Source organism: Rattus norvegicus, chromosome 7, assembly GCF_036323735.1.
Source record: "Rattus norvegicus strain BN/NHsdMcwi chromosome 7, GRCr8, whole genome shotgun sequence".
NCBI classification, from domain to species: domain Eukaryota; kingdom Metazoa; phylum Chordata; class Mammalia; order Rodentia; family Muridae; genus Rattus; species Rattus norvegicus.
In genome coordinates this window covers 122,787,323-122,805,775 of record NC_086025.1, presented here as the reverse complement: position 1 = coordinate 122,805,775, position 18,453 = coordinate 122,787,323, and the positions used below count along the sequence as shown (strand labels likewise).

At 42.3% G+C, this 18,453-nt stretch overlaps 1 protein-coding gene across 1 annotated transcript in view; it reads left to right on the top strand.

Annotated features, from left to right (window-relative positions):
• Window positions 1-5,313: 5,313 nt before the first annotated feature.
• Syt10 (synaptotagmin 10) overlaps window positions 5,314-18,453 on the top strand; it is a 63,162-nt gene continuing 50,022 nt past the window's right edge. Inside the window, 1 exon segment of the mRNA NM_031666.2 lies at window positions 5,314-5,597. Coding sequence (NP_113854.1) covers window positions 5,447-5,597 — 151 coding nt within the window. The 5' untranslated portion in view covers window positions 5,314-5,446.

The window sequence follows — 18,453 nt, the reverse complement described above, 5'->3', positions numbered from 1 at the left end:
GTTCCCATTTGGGGGTGGTGGGGTATCCAGTAAAGTCTGAAACTCAAATCTTGGGAATGACTCCCATATGTCTCTTATCTTACGATTCTTCCTCCTAGAGAACTGGAAAGAGCATGAGAATTTTAAAAGGAGAAAATGGAGGAGGCTTGAGCAAATAAGGGGGGAAAGACCACAGTATCGAATGTTCAAAATTGACACCAGGGATTTTATTTTTTTAGAAACTTCATCTCCAAACCAGTTTCTCCTACATATCACACAGAAGCCAGTGAGAGTCGGAAGCGACAGAGATCATTCAACATAATGGTTTTGTGTTGTGTTGTTGTTGTTGCTGTTGTTGTTGCTGTTGTTGTTTGACAGTACCTCACTACGTAGCCTTGGTTGGCTTGGAATTCACAGACATGAGTGCCACCACGTAGGGCATAAGCAGCCTTTTTACACTAACGGTGTTGAGTATGGTGCTTGTCCTTGCAAACAGCAGTCAATGGCTGCTAAACGAGTCACTTCTTCAGAATCCCCTTAGCTGTGTGTGTGGATCGGGACAGGAAGGCATACCGGTACTGCTTGGTTTACTCTTTTTAAGCTGAAACAATTGGCAAAAAACAACAAGGATAAAGTCTAGAGATTTAAATTCTTGTCATCTTAGCCTCCAACACTTGAATGAAGTCCTTTCCCCAGAGTCCTACTGAGCTACCAAGGAACAGCAGATTAGCAGCGTTTGATTCATTTGTTAATAAGTGATTTGTAGAAAAGACCACATGACCAGGAGAAAAGACAAAACCCCCTGGCGTTCATTTTAGATGACGAAGGAGTAACTTCAAACAAATGATGTCCATCTGAAGCAATGGTCTGTAGGTTGTGACCCTTTTGGGGGAGAGGAGCATCAAAGGATTCTTTCACAGGGGGTCACCTAAGACCACCAGAAAACACAGATATTTACATTACAATATAACAGTAGCAACATTACAGTTACAAAGTAACAGCAAAAATAGTCTTATAACCATAAGTTTATAACTTATAACCATAAGTTTAGTACAGTGTATCACCGCAACATGATACACTATACTAAAGGGTGGCAGCATCCGGAAGGCTGAGAACCACTGAGAAGTTTACCCAGCTCACCAAAAACACCACTGAGGCTAGCAGCAGGCTAGGAATCTATAAACTAATGCTAGAAGTGTTACTTTCAGAGTGTGTTTACTTAATACTAAAGCAGAAGCCAAGCATGAGAGGGTCATTAGAGGGATCCACATCTCTCTGCTTCAGCAAGTGCAGTCTGTAAGTGGTATATAAGAGATAAATTACTCATTTGTTCCTCCGCATAGCATTTTGCTCACCCAGTGCTTTCAAAGTCACATGATGTGCTGCACACTGTTCTGCCCAGACTGTAGATAAACGGAGGGCAAGGATGACTGGAAAGTACTCTACTAAAATGTGTTACTTAAAGATCCAGCGTACAGTAGATAGTCGATATTTTTTTTTTTCCCGGAGCTGGGGACCGAACCCAGGGCCTTGCGCTTCCTAGGTAAGTGCTCTACCACTGAGCTAAATCCCCAACCCCCGATAGTCGATATTTTTAAACTAACAGCTAAGTTGTTTTTTATTCTGGTCTTAGAAAAACCACCACTCATTATGCAATAAAGAAGAAAAATCAAAAGAACCCTGCAGATTTCACTGTTTCTTAATCATGGTGAAAATCGTCTCCGACCACCCAGTTTCCCTATGAATCAGGTAAAAGTGAGTCAGCTAATGAATGCTTACCACAGTGAGTCTTACCACATTGTCCATCCAGCAGACATGAACCATAGACTGACTAGTAGTTTAAAATAAAATTGTGTTTTACCAGAATGGGCAAACAGACATGTTCAGCATGTTCTGTTTCAGAAATTATGTCTCTTTTGCCTAATAATAGACAATCAAATCCTAGGGATGCAATATGGGAATGAACCCACATGAAAATTTTTTTTAACTTCTATTTTCCTTTTATTGAAATTGATTTCATATTCATACAGTATATTCTGATTGTGGTTTTACAGCCACCCCCCCCAGGCCTCCCAGATTCTCCAGCCACCATCACCACCACTAAATTCCACACCATCTCTTTCTCTTTCTTGTCAGGAAACAGACACCTAAAAAACTAATAATAAGAAAAATATGTTAATAGCGCAATATGACAAAATGAACAAACAAGAAAAGGAGACAATGAGAAGGTAAAAGAAGAAAGCACACAGAGATGCAGAGACACGCACATCTGCACACACAGAAATTCCACAAAACACAAAACCATGAAGCATAACGTCTCAGTCAGGGTTTCTATTCCTGCACAGACACCATGACCAAGAAGCAAGTTGGGGAGGAAAGGGTTTATTCAGCTTACACTTCCACATTGCTGCTCATCACCAAAGGAAGTCAGGACTGGGACTCAAGCAGGTCAGGAAGCAGGAGCTGATGCAGAGGCCATGGAGGGCCGTTACTTACTGGCTTGCTTCCCCTGGCTTGCTCAGCTTGCTTTCTTATAGAACCCAAGACCACCAGCCCAGGGACGGCACCACCCACAATGGGCTGGTCCTCCCCGCTTGATCACTAATTGAGAAAACGCCTTACAGCTGGGTCTCATGGAGGCATTTCCTCGGTGTGTGTGGGGGGGAGGGCTCCTTTCTCTGTGGTAACTCCAGCTTGTGTCAAGTTGAAGCACAAAACCAGCCAGTTCACACAATATATACATAAAAGAACTGTAAGGTTTAAAAGGAGTAGAAGGAAGGAGGAGGAAGAGGAGGAACAGAAGAAGAAAAAGAAAAGAAGCCCTGAGACAAAGAATCTTTCAAAATTGCCGTTGAGTTAGTTTTGTCTTGATCATCTACTGCTGAGCGTGTGGCCTGGCCTTCAGGATGTTTTGTATTCCCAGTGAGACTCTACTGGAGTAAACTAATTTTTCATTTGCAAGCAGTTACCGGTTGGAGTTATAGTCTGGGTAAGGCGTGGGGGGTTCTCTCTACCCCTCTTCATACTCGGACCCCCAATCCCTAGTCGCTCTAGTCTCAGGTTCTTGGCCACCCAAGCACTGTTGGGTGTGAGTTTCCTCTCCTGCAGTAGGACTTCAACCCAATCAGAACTGGTTATTCCTACAACAGTTGTAGCGTTACTGCCCCAGTGTATCTTGTAGGAGAATCACAATTATAAATGGAAGGGTTTGCAGCTGGGTCAGCTTTTACCTTTCTTCTTCAGAGGCAAGCCAACGACTTTCCAATACCAAGAACACTAGTCCATAGGAGTGAGGGCCCAGTGTAGGCAGTAGCTTGACTTCTCCACGTTCAATGAGTTGTGTAGATGTTGTCTTTACCAATACGGCTTCATCGTCAGCTAGTAGAGAGCCACCAATACCTTTGGCAACAGCCTGGGTTGTTTGGGGACTTCTGTGGGCCCCTTTGAAGAACAGCTACATTAAATGTTAACCTATCCCTGGACTTGGAAGCTTCATTTAATGGAGGGATGTGCCGGTGGGACTCTGTTTCCACATTATTTGGCGATCTCAGTTAGACCACCATCATATATGTACACATTTTAGAAGCGTCTACTGTATTAGGTTTCCATATGATTCCTCAAATGGCTCTTAGTTTTAAGTGTCCTTCCTCCAACTGCCTCTCTTACCTTCTGCTTTCTCCCTCCTCCCTGTTTGATCATTCATTCCGGTACAGCTTCTTGTGGCAGTTTGAATGAGAATAGACTCCATAGGCTCATAGATTTGAACACTTGGCCCTCCAGGAGTAGCGATATTTGAAAGGATTAGGAGGTATACCTGGTAAGGAGTGTTTCTGAGATGCTAGTCACTGGGATTCCTGGGGTGGAAAGTGTTTCTAGGTATTGGGAGCTAACTCAAGAAATGGGAATGGGCTACATGGGAGTGGTGGGGCTGAGAGAGTGCATTGGAGGGAGAAAGCTGGTTCTGCTGGCAGGATCAAAGTAGTTCCTGGGAAAGGGGGCACAGAGCTAGGAGGGTCTACCGTGGGTGGTCTGTTTCCGGTCTGGGGAGGAGTCTGGGTAATTATAATCTGAGGGCAAGAAGGAAAGTGAAGATTGCATTGTCTACCTGTATCCCAGGCAGGTATGACCAGAGGGTTTCCAGGGAGTGCCTCAGGGGGTTGGAGGCTGAGAGATAGGGATACAGGGAGGGTCTAAGGCTGTAAGAGATGCTCTGCATTATCATGTGGGAAATGGGAACAGAGAGGACCTTAAGGAAGCAGCAAATGGTTTACAAAGCTGGGGATAAGACTGGCGACTCGAAATTGGAGGAGAGAGTGTGAAGAACTCTGATTTGCAGGCTGGTGCGGAAAGGGCTTTTGGATTTTGTTGTTGTTGTTTTGTTTTGTTTTGTTTTGTTTGTTTTTAACTAGGTAATTGCTTTTTTCATAGCCTGGGGTAACTTTACCATAACCTGGGGTAACTTTTCTAATTTTATTTTGTATCGTCAGCTTCAATGGTGATTTACCCACTTGAATTAGAGATATTTAGACAGGGGTAGGGGGTGGGGAGGCGTGTTGATGCCCCAGTAAAGACCTTCGTTCAAACAGGCTGAGAAAAAGACTTCAAAAACAAATTCTTTACAATTAAGAGTGCCCCTGTAGCTGATTGCACTGAACCTAATCCCCCACACTCATTTGACACAGAAGTCTGGTCTTCGCATTGTTTAAGCCTCTAGCAGAGAAGAGACCGGAATCAAGTGGTGCCTCCCAGTCACGAGTCATGATTTCAATAAATAAAACCCTGATGGATGGCATATTTTGTTCTATCATCTACCGAGGAAGATTAAATGCAATGAATTCAAAATTACCCGTTCACAGTGCCGGGTAAACCGGCTTCTGGTGAACCTCACTCACTCTGCTGATAAAAGTGTTCTTACCTAGAATGTTCCCTATCCCCAAATTGTCATTGTGCCAAGTCGTTTTAAAACAAACTGTAAACAGGTATCGATCCACTTCGCATGACCTGTCTTCTGATTACATTTATTTTAAAATAAAAATAAAGACCATCAGGTCTGGAACGGAGAAAAGATTTTCCTTTCTTTTTTGAGATACAGAATCCGTGAGAGACCAGGGAATAGGAAAGTTGGACTGAAAGGGGGGAATGGGAAGAGTGTGACTGGGGCTCAGGAAGGTGTGTGGGAACCGCTGGAGGGCATGGTCGCCTCTGCCACAGCTGCCCGCGCCCGCCTGCCATTGGCCGAGCCGCCTAGCACCGGGGAGGCGCCGTTCTGCGCGCCGCCGCCCCTCGCTCCCCTCTGGCTGGGCTCTGCGCGCCTCCGAGCGCTCGGAGGAGAAGCGCAGACCTGGCAGCAGCGTCCGTCGGCGCGCGCCACCCTCCTGCGCCCTTGCCAACCATGGGGCCAACTCGCAACTCTTAAGGCTCAGCCTCGGGCCAAGGGAAATCAGAGAAGCTGCGAGCAGAAGCCAAGATGAGTTTCCGCAAGGAGGACGGGGTGAGCAGCCTGTGCCAGAAGGCGCTGCACATCATCACCGAGCTGTGCTTCGCGGGCCAGGTGGAGTGGGACAAGTGTTCGGGCATCTTTCCAGCCGATAGGAGCGGCCAGGGCGGAGGTGGCACAGGTAAAGGGACAAGCTTGGGCTCCTCGGGACAAGGGGCATTTGGGGGGCAGACTTCCTGGCTGGAGCTTGTCTAGTTGGGCCTCGGGGACTTGCTTGCTGGGTTTGTCGCCTGCACCTGCTGGGTCTCTGCTCCCAAGCTGTTCTCGCGCTCTCCCACCTGCTGCTCTAACACCCCAGGGACTCAGTGCTCTAGCTTGTCCCGCAGGGTGCAGCAGAATCAATCACTCATTCTGGCAAGAGAATCTGCGCTTGGCCTCAAGGAACCCAGTTGTAGAGGTAGGGCTGAATCGTCAGCCCTAAACGCAGAAAGAATCCCTCAGCTGTAACTTTCGGATGCAACCTGTCGAGCTCTTCAAAGCTTGCAAGGCGTTTCATAATGTATATGTAATTTTCTAACGCTTCTTGGCGGCGACCGCTAAAGGGCAGGGATTATTGACACCGGGCGCTCAGGACACTTGTCAAGAAAATGGAAAAGAGAATCTATAAATCCTTTCCACACTACTTACTTGCGTCCAGAACCTTGGAAGGAAATGTCAGGGAGAGGAGATGTGATCAGATGACCCCAGGGTCACTTAATCGCTTTAGGAGATGCACCGGCTCCTTTTGTGGGGTCTTGTCGCATTCACTTTATTTTCTTGAGGCGTTTTAGTCTCCAGGCAAGGGTTTCTAGCTTCTGGGTAGCCAGGGCAACAGGTAAGCGCAACCGCGAAGTCAGGCTCAGGAGAGAAGTGAAGATGAAAGGAGAGTTATTTTTTCCCGGTCGACCCTAGGAGCTAGACAAAGGAAGGGAGTCCGGTGGGATCGGAATGGGTTTGCTTTAGCTGAGTCTTCGAGATGTTTACATGGGCTGTCTCCTGGGTTTGCAAATGCTCTGCAGATGGCAACAGAAGCAAAGAGGGGGGCTGTCTGAGCTTGTCAGAACCAGGGATTCTTGAAGCAGAATGATACATTGTTGCTGCTGTCAGTGTGATAGAAGCAGTCTTTTTTTTTTTAATGTATAAACACAACCAAAGCCGTTTAAACCGAGTGTGTGCGATGTGTGTGTGTGTGTGTGTGTGCGATTTGTGTGTGTGTGTGTGTGTGTGTGTGTTACGCAAAGAATGGAATAAAAATCAAAGTGCTGCGACTGTAAAGACCTCTGTGAGGAGAGTAAGCTCCTCTGAAATGTCCTTACGCAAATTAAGCCTGGGTTCCGAATGGGAGAAGGGAGAATACTTAATTCTAAGGACATGCATTTGGTCACCAATAGTCGACGGAGAGACCATAACCCCTAATTCTTATTCTTCCTTGGCCCTAGGGATTGCACAGGAAGAGGTGGTTTCCTGGCTCCCATTGGCTAACAGTGTCGAAATTACGTGACAAATGAAAACTAAAATAGGGTTAGGTTCTCAACCGTCCAAAATGTTCAATTGAGCAAATTCAAGCTATGTAAATTTCATAGTACGTAAACTGCAGAAAAGAGTTCTGAGGTTTTCATAATCACTACAGTGCATAACTGTAGTCCTAGTTCTCGTTAGACATTCATTTGTGGGGGAGGGTGAAGAAAAATTACTCCAAAACAGTTGTGTGGATGTTTTTCTCTCTTTAAGGAAAATGTGTACCATAAAAGTGGGATATCCTGTCTGATATGTGAACATAGAAAGTATCTCTCTAGAGATAGTCCACAAATTACACTTGACATAGGAAGATGAGTGAGATTCCTCTGCTTGTTTTCATTTGTAAATTTTGATTCAGTCCAAAGCAAAGTGCTCTAATTTTAAAACGCTGTCCCCATATTAATGGATAATTGAAGCAGACTTGATGATTATTTGCTAAATGTTAGATTATATCGGTTAGCTACTCAGATGCCTGTTCTGTAGATTTTCTCACAAGGTGTGCCCTTTTCATGGCTCCTACATGAAATCACATGCAACTGTTGCTGTTGACGGCATGGTAGGTAGAAGAACATCGGTGGCTTTTATTGATACAGTGGTGGTTCACTTTTAAAGTATCCAGTTCGTTATAACTAACAGTGTTCCTTTTACAGTGCAGTGACTATCTTGAGTTTTGAAACTGTATCCCTCTTCAATCCTTCACACAGTGATAGCAAGAGAATGAATGCTTCACGTAATCCCAGATAAAGTCGTTACCCCAGGAAGGGAGTTAGGAACCTAGTATACCACTAAGACAGAGATACACCCCGAAGGGTCCACAGTCCAGCCAGTCAAGCTCAGGCATTGGTGAAATGTTGAAGATTTAGACTGTAGTGACTAATGCTAAGTAAACTGCCCTTTTAAAGTGCTTAGTGAAAGTCATTAAATGAATCAACATTACTATATACAAGGCAGTCTAACAATAGTACTACAAAGTGCGCCCTGAGTACGTTTTTAAAAAAACTAAATGTGGGAGAAGCTTAAAAACAAAAGACATTGGTTTAAATGGAGACGTTACCCTACAAATCCATTTAGTGCACAACAATGTTATAACCAAGAAAGCTATGGGGAATTCAAAGAAATACGTTCCTCTTGGGTGTCATTTCTAAGATATACTATAATAATATACATAGTATTCATAATCACTCTTAGCTGGTTTCTGGACAGGTTTTGATGATTGCTTAGGTGTTTATCAAGTTTAAGAAACTTATATTGCTGGAAAGTCAGAGCTCCAAATCCACAGCTAAGCAAGGCCATTGATATTCACAGTCTCACACAACTGTGGATAACTAACCTTAATATAAATATTTTAATAAGTATAATTCATCAGTGTTTCAGGTTTGTTTTTGTACAATTTTATTATGGGGAAACAGATTCTAAAAAAAAAAAAAACTAAACAAGTTATTCCAAGTTCATTCTAGCATTTAGAAGTGCTATTATTCAGCAAGTATTTATCAAGAATTTTCTAATTGACAGTGATACAGTTAATGTGCACGTTAAGTCCATAAATGAAAAATCTGGGGTGCATTCTAAAGGCTCAATAGGTATTTGCTGAGTGAATGAGGTGTCCTATGGTAAATGTACTTAGTTTATTGAAATTCTAAAAAAAAAAAAAAAAAAAAAAACTAGGAATCTCTGTATAAAAGAGCTACCCTTCAAGTTATGGTGAGGTTGGGTCCCAATCAGACACCAATAATAAAGTTCTAAAGTGCACTTAATAAGCCCAGCGCACTGAACTGAAAGCGTGACCACTCTCTATCGTAACCTGTACTAAAAAGACTTCAGCTGGTAGCCAAGCAACACAAGAAGATGATACCAATATTTCTAACTTAAGACAAGGTCGGCATCCCAAACTCAAAATATGGTTCCTACCTTATCTCTTGTTCGATTATAAAGAAAAAAAAGTCATGAATCAGGGCCACTCAGTGGCAATTGTCTCAATTTTGACTGCATAGCAGGGATTCTCCAGATGTACATTGATGAGATTAATGTGCAGTTTAAATGTCTGGAATATAATGTCCTTGAAGACAGAGCTTTGTCTACTCCCACATCCCCAGTGCTGGAAGCATCCAAGGCCCATGCTAGAGACTTGATAATCTGCTCAATGAACAACGTGGCTTCTTTAATGATCCCCAGTAGCAAAAGAAAGCGTGTGACTTTGCTTAAGTAGAAAGTACTGGATATAATAAAAACCTATCATTAAAACTCTTTTTAGTTATTCTAGTTTAACCAGGGGCCATTATTTGGCAGATATGAAAACAAAAAGGAAAAAAAGGGGGTTACACTTTAATCACAAATCGCAACTAATTGCTGATGAGTACACCTAAGAGCCATGGGCTTCTTAAACCCCAGCCGTCCCAGGAAATACTGGAAAACACGGACTTTTAACTGTAGACCATAGACTACAACATATGAGAAGGTAACAAGGTTTTCCCACTCACGATTAACTCAAACTTCGAAACTTCCTTTTTTATTATTTTTTATTAGATATATTTCTTTATTTACATTTCAAATGTTATTCCCTTTCCTGGTTTCCTATCCATAAGCCCCCCATCTCCTCCCCCTCCCCCATACAGCTGTTTCTCCCATCCACTCTCCCTACCAACCCCGCTCCCAACATTCCCCTGCACTGGGGGTCCAAACTTGGCAGGACCAAGGGCTTCCCCTTCCACTGGTGCCCCAACAAGGACATCCTCTGCTACATATACAGTTGGACCCCTGGGTCAGTCCATGTATAGTCTTTCAGTAGTGGCTTAGTCCCTGGAAGCCCTGGTTGGTTGGCATTGTTGTTCTTATGGGGTTGCAAGCCCCTTCAGCTCTTTCGATCCTTCTTCTAATTCCCCCAAAGGGGGTCTTGTTCTCAGTTCAGTGGTTTGCTGCTAGCATTGATCTCTGTGTTGGACATGCCCTGGATATGTCTCTTAGGAGAGATCTATATCCAGTCCCTTTCAGCATGCACTTTTTGGATTCATCGATCTTACCTAGTTTTGGTGGCTGTATATATATATGGGTCACATTGGGGCAAGGCTCTGAATGGCCGTTCCTTCAGTCGCTGCTCTAAACTTTGCTCCCATATCCCCTCCTATGGATATTTTCCCCTTTAAGGAGGAGTGGAAGCATCTGCATTTTGGTCATCCTTCTTCTCAAGCTTCCTGCGGTCAGTGGATTGTATCTTGGGTAATTCAAGCATTTGGTCTATCCATTTTGATATTCACTTATCAATGAGTGCATACCAAGTGTGTTTTTCTGTGACTGAGTTACCTCACTCAGGATGATATTTTCCAGTTCATTCCATTTGCCTATGAATTTCATGAAGTCACTGTTTTTGATAGCTGAGTAATATTCCATTGTGTAGATGTACCACATTTTCTGTATCCATTCCTCTGTTGAAGGGCATCTGGGTTCTTTCCAGCTTCTGGCTATTATAAATAAGGCTGCTATGAACATAGTGGAGCACGTGTCTTTGTTGTATGTTGGAGCATCTTTTGTGTCTATGCCCAGGAGAGGTATAGCTGGGTCCTGTAGATACCCTGTCACGCAAATGGCTTTGCAGGCATAAGTTATCCATTTGTCATACTTGAGCATACGCACTTATGTGCACCAAAGTTTGTGCAACTATTTGTTTAGCCATGTTCTAGTCTAAGTAGGATTGATTCACATTAAAAATGAGCTCATGCGAAAGGTTATTTAAATCATTTTCTTTTATGTGTGTGGCTGTTTCTCCTGCATGGCTGTCTTTGTGCTGAGCGTGGGAAGTACCCACAAAGGCCAGAAGAAGATGTCAGAGTCTCTGGAATTGGAGTCATGAACAGCTGTCAGCTGCCACATGGGTGCTGGGAACTGAAGCTGGGCCCTCTAGAACAATCTGTGCTCTTATCTGCCGAGCCATCTCTCCTACCCAAGGGAAAAGAGTTTAGTATATTGAATGTACATAATGTTGAACTCATACAGTTTCACATATGGCTTCTTTTTTATGTGCTCGTAGATAAATGGATAATGGAAAACAAAACAAATTGGTTTCCTTTTCCTATTTTGTAATTACTTTTTTTTAAAAAAAATCAAGGCAACCATCGGATTTGTATATTTTCCTACCACATTTAGGAAGCCACAATCTATGTTTTTAACTATAATTCATTATTGTGGGAAAATGAAAAGAGTGTGATAGCGCAAAAGGACTCAAAGTCCTCTGCTTGAAGATTCAGAAACAGTTCCCGCACCAAGGAGACTGCACTGCTGATAATGAGTATTCTAATAAAGGTCAGCAAATCATACCTTCTCCTTTCTAACTTGTGCAGTGTCGATTTCGGAAATTAAATCCCCATGTGAAGATACAGTTTCTGACGACTAACAATAGTTTGTCTTTGCTTTATAGCAACGGATACATCCTCTGTAAGATGTAAGATTGTATCATCTGAGCTCTAACAATGGCCCAGGAGACTATGGCGGAAAAACTATGTGCACACGTTCTCTTACCTGTGTGCCCAAAACAAAGTCAGCCCCATAAGTCCTCGGGCTCTACACCAGTAGATAGAAAACAGAGAAACAACCGCATCTGCAGGCTGCACAGATTCCTTTTCTTATTGTGACTCTTGGAACAATCAGTGTAGCAGCTATCTACGGAGCATTTACATAACGTTAGGAAACCTAAGGATGATTGAAAGTGCTTTGAAGAAAGTGTGCTGATCTGCGGTGATGTTACCTTGCTTTATGTAAGAGAGTGGAGCAGCTGGAGAACCTCTTCCCCTCAGCCAATTGAGATAGTCAATTCTCATCCGTCTCTGCCTGGCCCCTCCTTATTCTCCTCTGCAAAGTCCCTCCATGATTATGCTGGAGTCAGAATGATAAAGTCATCTGGGGTAGAAGGAAAAAGGAACCATTTATTCCATTATTGTTGAATATGAAACGTTACTGCCAGCTTTCAACTGTTGTCTTCTCTTTAGTCTCCCTTAGTTCTGCTTCAGAACTCATAGAATTATAGCAACAATAGGCTAGTTTTATTTATAGCCTCAGTCTTATTGTCATTTCAAATCTCTTTCAGTAAGAGTTGTTAATACATCTGAGTGACCCACAGGTTAAGAACCATTGCTCTAAACCTTGCTTTCTTTCAAATTCTTGGACTCTTATTTTTTGTTATTATATGCATATATATACACATACATTCCTAAACAGAGCCTGTAAGCCTATAAAATGTTGATGGTATGTGTGTTTTGGTATTAGATAACCGATTGATGTTCTCTTCCCTGGAGAAGGCTGTTTTTCTCACTTCTGGTTTTCCTCCATTGCCTGGAGTTCTTTCTGTAGCAATGAGGCCTCTTGGGCTCTTCTCCATTCACTTTGGTGTGGCCATTGCCGTAGTCCTTGTTCAGCTTGTGTGTAGGCGGCCATGTTAGTGAAACTTTACAGATGTAGCTTCTGACATTCTGAGGAGACACAAACGCCCTGATATTCTGACCCTTATCATTTGCTGACCCCCTTCTTCTGCAATATTCCCAAGCCTTGGGTATGGGAGCTCAGTGCTTTCTATTCACATGAAATTGTTATATCGTATGTATAGAAAGCTATCCTTTAAACTTAAACAATAATTTTTAAATCACGCATCACCTCCCTAAACATATAAGAGGGGAAAAAAAACAAAAGAAATAAGTACATTTAGGTAATTTTGAAACTTAACTTCTTTATATTTTCCTTCAGAGTGTTGAGAACTGAACCCAAGGTCTTGTGTATTTGCGGCAAACAGTCCTGACCACTGAGCTACACCTCGGGGCTTAAAGCTAAACTTCTGAGTCCAGTTCTTAGGAGAAGGTTCTTAATTCAGAATCCATGAGGCACTTGCTGGTTGGTCATTTTCACACAGTGTCAAGGAGAGAATTGGGGCTTCATTTCTTCGTGTTACTATAAGCTCCATTAGCTACTGTTCCATACACCCTTCTGTGCAAAATGTTGAGTGTCAGCAGTATTGGTAAATACATTTTACTCATCACATCTGTCAACGACTTCCGCTAAGAACTTAGTGTATAAGGGTGCAATACAACATCATTTCCTGGAGTGCATTTTTTTTCCCCGCACTGTGAAATTCTTACACGGATTTTAATGTAGATGCTTTTGTTTTGCTGCGGGCATAACTACACCACAGTAGCTGTTAGAGATAACATAAACCATGACTACTAATATATATAGCACTGGTTCTCAACCTTCCTAACTCTGCCACTCTTTAATACAGTCCCTCGTGTTGTGGTGACCCCCAATGATAAAACTATGCTGTTGCTACTTCATAACTGCACATTCCCTATTGTTATGAATCATAATGTAAATACCTGGTGTGCAGGATATCTGATATGTGACCCCCCCCCGCAAGGGGTCGTGGCCCACAGGTTGAGAATCGCTGATATAGCGTGACTTTGGCAACAGGAAATATTTTAAAACACACGTTTTATCATCAGTTAGGTATGATATTAATGCAAACTCTTTCTTTCTTCATTTACTGTAACTCAAAGGAAGGGCAAGGGGAAATGAAATTACAGTGGAATTCCTCAGAGGCACAGTGCAAGGGCACGCTGATTATATTACATGTCTAATGTAGAAATGAAGAACAGTGACTGCTTGCCGGTGCTCAGACTCCCCTTTCCTTTGTAGACGTAGAACTCTCGGTGCTTAGTCAAGTTTGTGGTATGCTCCTCTGACTAAACTGTGGAGATCGGAATGCCAGACTCCGAGCAGCAGTGTGATGGGGTAACCTCGCACCATCCCGTCGCCGGCCGTTCTCCATCCAGACACCTAGGATGTGGGCATGGCAGTTTTCCTTGTAAAACTGGGGTTGAAAAGCTAGCCAGGGGAGCAAATCTCCTTGGTGTTGCTGAGTCTGCCCTGGGCTGCTTGAGTTGGCAGTTTCTCTCCCTTAAGAACAGAAAACCTTCCTGTCTAAGTCACTAGACTTAACTAGACACTAACCCGGTCCTTTGTTATGGAAACCAGAACAAGGACTTCGATGTTATAACAGGTATTCCAAACGAATAGTATAAACAAGTTAACTTCATCTCCCTCTCTGCCGTATGGTGCCACAAACAGAGGCACGGTCTAGAGTCTGTGGTTAGCCAACGAGTAAAACAAGAACTGTCGAGGAAACGAAACATGGGACACACCCCACATAGAACCACAAATGCTCCTTGACTTTAAGATCACGCTTTCAGACATTCTGAAAAATTGAAATGACTACAGTATTTAAAAATACAGTCTAAAATAAGAAGAGGTCAAGAAGTTGAGAGGGAGAGGGGATGCCGTAGGAGATGGAAGGGGGAAAGGGACGGACAGGGGGAGGGAGGGTAGAGGGAGGGGCAAAGGGATGAACAGGTGGAGGGAGAGAGGGAAGGAAGGAAGGAGGGAGGTAGGAAAGGAAGGACTAGTGTGATATAGATACAATGTCCATAAATAAAGTTCTCAAGAACAACATTGCTGGCCGGTCCACCCAGTACTACCCAGAGACTAGACCACCAACCAAGGAGTGTACAGGGAGGGATCTATGGCTCCATATCCATATGTAGCAGAGGGTAGCCTTGCCTGACAGCAATTGGAGGGGAGGCCCTTGGTCCTGGGAAGGTTTGATGCCCCAGCATGGGGGGATGCTGGAGCAGTGGAGCAGGAGAGGGTGAGTGAGCAAAGGGGAAGGGGAGAGGCCAGATGTGGGATGGGGGTTTGTGGAGGGGTAACCGGGAAGTGGGATATCATTTGAGATGTAAAAGAATGGAATGATTAATTTTAAAAAAAAGACACACATATAGATGTAGTATTTATTAACCCAGCGGTGGCTGTTGAGTTGAGGGCATGACACTTGGTATATGCTTTTCTCAGCGATTACCTCCAGTTGTGCGGATCAAAGGTAGTCAGATCTGATGGATTCACAAGTCATAGTGAATACCATACTTGGAAATGGGAAGACCAAGTATCAGTTGGTCTTCAGCAAGATTCCATTCATCTGAACGCTCCTGAAGACGCACACCTTCTTAGAGTGGTCTTTTTGGTTTTTGGGGTTTTTGTTTATTTGTTTGTTTGTTGTTGTTGTTATTGAGAACTCTAAGGTCTTATTTTGCTGTATTAAAACATGATAAAGAGTAAATTAGAACGTACAAAGTTGTCTAAGTACATAGCGATAGGACAGTAGTTATGCAAATGTGTGTGCTCAATCCACAGTTTTAACAGTTTTAATCTGATTCTTTAGAAGTCTAATTTTATTTCTGTAAACTTTATCTGCCTCCAATCTTCAAGATATAATAAATGACAGCTCTATAATGTGATCATTTAAATTGTTTGGAGACTGAAGATTTCAGCTCTGGAGGGCCCATTCTCGAGCTTGCTCATTTTCATGGGTAACTTGATTCAAAGGCAAGGTGTGCATGTGTGTGAGCATGTGTGTGTGTGTGTGTGTGTGTGTGTCTGTGTGTCTGTGTATCTGTGCATGTGTGTGTGCCCTGTGTACATGCATGTGAGTGTGTGTGCACATGTTGCATGTGTGTGCACATGTGTGCATGTATATGCACGTGTATGTATGTGTGTATCTGTGCTTGTGTGTGTGCTCATGTGTACATGCATGTGCATGTGCGTGTGTGTGTGTGTGTATCTGTGCACATGAATGTGCATGTGCCTATGTGTGTGTGTAGTTTTTTGAGTCAGCATCTTCAACTGAGCTCAGACTTCCTTGAATTCCTGTGAGGTTCCTTCCATAGCTTCCTCAATGCTGGAATTAGAGACATGAGCTACCACTCCTAGCTTTGAGGGACTTCTGTATCTTAGGACTGAGCGTGCTTTTATTTTCTACTTCCTGTGGACCATGAAGTGAAGAACATACATGCTTTTATTAGTATGGTGTTTTGCTCAAGCATATGTGACTAAGTGGTCACAGGCTGAACCTTCTGAAATGGCAAACCAGAAGAAATCTCTCTTCATTTGAAAGCCTCATCATGGTCACGATGAGGAAATTAGCTATCATGTAACACCCAATGCATAGTTTCAACAATTCCACAAATATTTTTGACTATGCCATAAAAAAAAAATAGACACTGAGGGGAATAAATGTGTCTCTAGTCTGAAGGATCAAAAGGTGGGAAAGTAAGTAAAACGAAACTGCCTGGGGAAGGAAAAAGGAGTAAACTCAAGTTCCCTTATCCATGACAGGAAGCCCTCGAAACTTTGAAAATTGAAAACGAGTTTGTAAATTGTAGCAATCTGACACTAGTAACCTATCTGACTTGGCATTAATTAATTAACACTGTATATTCTTATGGCTTGCAGTAATCCCAGTTATGTATATGTGGTTGCAGATAATAGTGCTATGCTTGATCACTGTCCTAGACACTATATACCGTATCGGTATGGTTATTATAGGATTATTATAAGATGATTATTACATTATTATGGGATGAACACAAGTGTGCCCCGTGATAGAGCAGGAAGGGAAGAAGGCACTGAAGCTACAGGAGGCCTTTAAAGATCATGACAAAGGAACACTGGCCACAGTAAAGCACAGAGAGTGAAGCCAGACCCATAGCCAGAGGCAGAATCACCAAGATGCTGGCCGATGTGCTAAGAAATTTGGATTTACCTAGAGGGATGGGAGTCTGAGAACAGGACGCGTGACTTTCCGCTGTCTTGTTTTGTTGACAGCATAATCTGTCATTTTCAGAAATGTTCTGGTGCTTTGCAGAAGTGTCTGATGGCTTCCAAAATGATGTAATATTTTAGGAAGAAAAAGCAGTAGAAGGAAAATAGAAACTACACTCAGATCTCCACAGGGCCCTTAACTAGAATAAGTATCTATGAGTGCTGAAGCCAACTCTCGGGGACAGTGCTGTTGCAGGATTCTCCACTCAAACCTCATTAGGAAAGTGAGAGATTTCCACTGAGCATTGAAAATGATGTTCATCCCCCATAATCCTACAGGTCTACATCTGTTGATGTTGAAGGCTTCAGTTTTAAAACTTTAATTATGGGTTGGGGATTTAGCTCAATGGTAGAGTGCTTGCCTAGCAAGCGCAAGGCCCTGGGTTCGGTCCCCAGCTCCGAAAAAAAGAAAAAAAATAAACTTTAATTATTAAAGTTTTTATTACATTACTAAAGTTTTAAATTTAAAAAATTAAAACTTCAATTTTAAAGAATACGGGATAATACAAGGTAAACGGTACAGAAAATTACTGAAGACCACACAGTTGGATTTGTTTTCTGTTACTTGTTACATAATTTATAATTTATACATAAAGATTTTTTTCATACTTCTAAGACTAAGAAGTCTCATAGCAAAGGCCTTCGGGCAGGGCCAGAACAATTAGTTCTCAGTAACTGCTCATGGGATAGCATCAGTCCAGTATTAAACCAGGGCCCTTGTGACTGCAGAACCTCTTATTTAACCCTACTTTGAAGTCCGCTGCTTTTGCAATAATGTTTATAAACCTTAGGGAGTACTTTAGAAGCATAGCCCACATGTCATCTTGATTCACTTTTTAAAAACTTAGTTAGTAGACAGGAAGCACATTAATCTCACACATTCTCCCTTCTCCTCAAGTTACAGTGATAATGAGTAATGCCTCAGTGTAAAAATTAAACTCCAAAATGTTGAAGAAAGCCCTCCATACCAATAGTGTACAAATAAGGAGCACTCAGTTGTTACTCTAGTAAGCATAAAGAAAATTGAGGGAAATATCAATGCCCATTGTAGCATGCAAAACCTATCTTATTTGCATAACTAGGTAGTATGTATATATATATATATATATATATATATATATATATATATTTCAGAATGGTCTCCCATTCCAGTCATGGGAAAACAAAGCTTTAGAGAATTAGTGAAAATTAAGAGATAGTATTTCTCTAAAATTGTAGAGATTTATAAGTTCACTTGGTATCTCTTTCACAAGTAGAGGACTCATTTTGGAACTATTAAAACATCTAGAAAAACTAAATATGTGTATAATTGACTGAGCAATTCTATTTTGAGGCTTTTGCCTTAGAAAATCAGACACAAGTATCCATACACAGAGAAAGATGCTCAGTATAGGTGGGCTACACTACCAAACACTGAGCCTAACTACATATCTGTTCTGATGAATTATTACGGAAAATTATATCAGCATGAAATAACAACTCATTTCTGGGTAAAAGGGCAAACCAAAGGAAGAATTCTGCTGTAAACAACTTCCATTGAAATAATATTGTGTAATTGTAAATCTTTAAGATCTTTTAAGATATATTTCGCCTATAAGTGCCAGGCTTAGGCATAACATCCACTTAGTATCCGTGGTTAGTTTTAAGGAACATGACACACTGTATCCACAACAGTGTTTAAAGGAATTCAGAATTATTCAGTGTTAGTAGCCTGGGACTACCATAAAAACATACTAGATGATAAGTGGCTATTAGCCCAAATGCTTGAATTACCCTAGATCCCTAGAACAAAT